Raw genomic sequence first — 3,042 nt, forward strand, 5'->3', positions numbered from 1 at the left:
AACGTCCCTGTAAGGCATATATCAAAGGTCCCACAGTAGTGTTGAAACAGTTAAACCACAGACAAGTTGGAAGGCTGTGCTACAGTAAAATATATGACATGTATTTTGTATTTTTGGGGGGATAGATATTTTTCTCTTTTTTTTCTTACTTAGCAAGATGCATGACAGACCAGAGAGAAGGAAAAGTAGACAAATTCATTATTTTTAATTAATAGGGGTCATACTAAATCCCTACAAATTTCTAAACTATTTGCTTTGATTTAGGTTTCCAGACTATGAAGAAACCTTACAGAATTGCTATATGAACAGCAACTTCGTAGCCACTAATTAAAATAAAGAGGAAAAATTAAACAAACTTTGATTTTTGGCAAATACATTTAATTTGAAATAAATATATAGCCTACTTTATTTTTATAAAACAATCTTCTTAGGAAAATAAATAGAATTATTTTTGTTTTCTATCATGCAGGGTTGAATGCAGGTTTCGTAGGTAGTATGGAGGCTTACACAAGTAGAGATCTTAAAGAAAAGTAAAAGAAAATTACAAATACAATATTAGGTATATGCAAATATTTACTGAAAATGAGAAAAACATCACAATAAATTTCAAAATTTCCCAAGGTCACAAATACAATAGGCATCGAAAATCCAGAAAAAGCATAATAGTTGTATTAATTTATTGTCCCTTTTTCTGTGTAATTTAACATTACAGTAATATAATATTTTCTATAAAGAGAATAGAAAGAAACATTTGTCTTTGCTTTATCATAGTTGAATGAGAATTTTTGTTCAGTCGTTTGGAAAAGTTTCTCTTAGCTCCATAAATCATATCGATAATGTTATGTAGGATTGCTGTCAAGTATATGGAAAAATCTCTATCAAATGTCTTTCATAGAAGAACTTACAATTTCAGGTTCATTTTCAGGTTTCTTGTGCAGTGACTAATCTTATACGCTCTTTGAATGAGCATGATTGATGACAATCAAAGGACCTCCCTTTGAGTCCAGGAGCATTAGGAGGGTACTTGGAGCTATTCCTGCATTCCAACAGGTAGCAGTTACTTACCTGTGCATTAAAGTGATAGCGTGACACATAAATGTATCCCACTAAACCCAAAATAAAAGTATCCCCAACTTAACTTCTCTTTAGACAGATTCCAAATGTGTGTGTGGCCATTCCAAACCCTATGACACTGCGGGAAGTCAGTATGGAAAGTGACAGCAGAACAAATGTGGTTAAAATGTCTTATGATTGGAAATTTCACAAAAATTATAATGATCTTGTAAACATTGCTAGGGTACCCTTAATGGAGGAGCCTGCACAAGTGAAAGGCTAAAATCATTGTAAATTTACCTCTGTTAAATTTAACAAACTAATAAAGCTACAGATTTGTTCAGAGTAAAATTCAGAGTGCTAACGTGTGTGAGAGTTAAGATACATACTGATGGGCATTCTTTGTTATGCAATAAATAATGATGTGAGTTGATTCCAGTACCATATTTACTGTAGCAGTATGATATATGAGTGAGTGTTAATAACACTAAGATTTTTATGAAGGGACAGTAATTTTTTTTAAGTTCAGTGAATTCCAATGTTAAGTAAGTCCCCCAAATTTAAGTGTTCTGAAAGGCATTATCTACAGTTGAGGTTGTGGAGTAAATGACCAATTAAATAATAAAATGTTTAAATGTTTGGCTAGCATAATGAGACATTTTGAGCATTTTTCTGAATATAAAGTTAATCCTGAGATGGCAAAAAATAATTTAAGAAAGTACAAGTAAACTATCAAAAGACCAAATATATAAGGCAATATTGTTTTGGGACTTCTGTAAAGAAGATCACATAATGCCACTTAGTATATAGTATTGCGGGAAGTCAGGGACCCTGAACGGAGGGACCCTGTGTTGTGCCACACAGTTAGGCAGCAGCCGCCGTGGAGCAGTAGCCGCCGTGGGAGGAAGCCATGAAGCACTAAGAGATGGAGATTCTGGATGCAAAAACAAGGGAGAAGCTGGTTTCCTGGACAAGGTGGAGCCCCATGCCACCATTGCGGAGATCAAGAACCTCTTCACCAAGACCCATCGCAGTGGTACCCTGCCCACCAGTCCCTCCACTTGGACCCCAAGGGCAAGTCCCTGAAGGATGAGGATGTTCTGAAGAAGCTGCCCATGGGCGCCATGGCCACACTCTACTTCCGGGACCTGGGGGCCCAGATCAGCTGAGTGACAGTCTTCCTAACAGAGTACACAGGGTCCTTTTCATCTATCTGCTCTTCTACTTCCCAGAGCCGTGTATCTGTGGCCACAAATATGACTTCACATCCAGTTGGCACACGGTGGTGCACCTCCCCTGCATCTGTCACTCATTCCACTACGTCAAACTCCTGCTGGAGACGCTCCTCGTGCGCCACTTCTCCCATGGCACCATGCCTTTGCCCAACATCTTCAAGAACTGCACCTACTACAGGGGCTTCAACACGTGCATGGCCTATTACATCAACCACCTGCCCCCTACTTACGGAGCTCAGCAGGTGAAACTGGCACTCTCCATCTTTGTGATCTGTCTGTGCTTGGCCGCTTCTCCATCCACATGGCCCTGCGGGACCTGCGGCCCGCTGGGTCCAAGACCCGGAAGATCCTGTACCTCACCAAGAAGCCTTTCACGTGGCTCTTCCTGCTGGTGTCCTGCCCCAACTACACCTCTAGGTGGGGTCCTGGATCAGTTTTGCCATCATGACGCAGTGTCTCCCAGTGGCCCTGTTCTCCCTGGTGAGCTTCACCCAGATAACTATCTTTGCCAAGGGCAAGCACCACCGCTACCTGAAGGAGTTCCAGGACTATCCGCCCCTGCGCATGCCCACCATCCACTTCCTGCTCTGAGCGCTCACACCTGCGGGGGCTCAGCCCCTCACCAGGCGGCATTCTGGCGGGGAAGAGGGGCCCACAGCTCTCCAGCATCCAGAATAAAGCCCGCCTGCCCCAGTCAAAAAAATGTATATCTATCTATCTATCTATCTATCTATCTATCTATCTATCTATCTAT

At 41.1% G+C, this 3,042-nt stretch overlaps 1 protein-coding gene across 1 annotated transcript in view; it reads left to right on the top strand.

Annotated features, from left to right (window-relative positions):
* The first annotated feature begins 1,896 nt into the window (after positions 1 to 1,896).
* The window catches only part of LOC111546248, a 22,646-nt gene continuing 21,500 nt past the window's right edge, over positions 1,897 to 3,042 (top strand). The window contains exons 1-2 of the mRNA XM_026454108.1: positions 1,897 to 2,127; positions 2,163 to 2,992. Of these exons, the coding sequence (XP_026309893.1) occupies positions 1,992 to 2,127; positions 2,163 to 2,992 (966 nt within the window). The 5' untranslated portion in view covers positions 1,897 to 1,991. The remainder of the gene's footprint in view (positions 2,128 to 2,162; positions 2,993 to 3,042) is intronic.

The sequence above is a fragment of the Piliocolobus tephrosceles genome, chromosome 3 (assembly GCF_002776525.5).
Source record: "Piliocolobus tephrosceles isolate RC106 chromosome 3, ASM277652v3, whole genome shotgun sequence".
Taxonomy (NCBI): Eukaryota; Metazoa; Chordata; class Mammalia; order Primates; family Cercopithecidae; genus Piliocolobus; species Piliocolobus tephrosceles.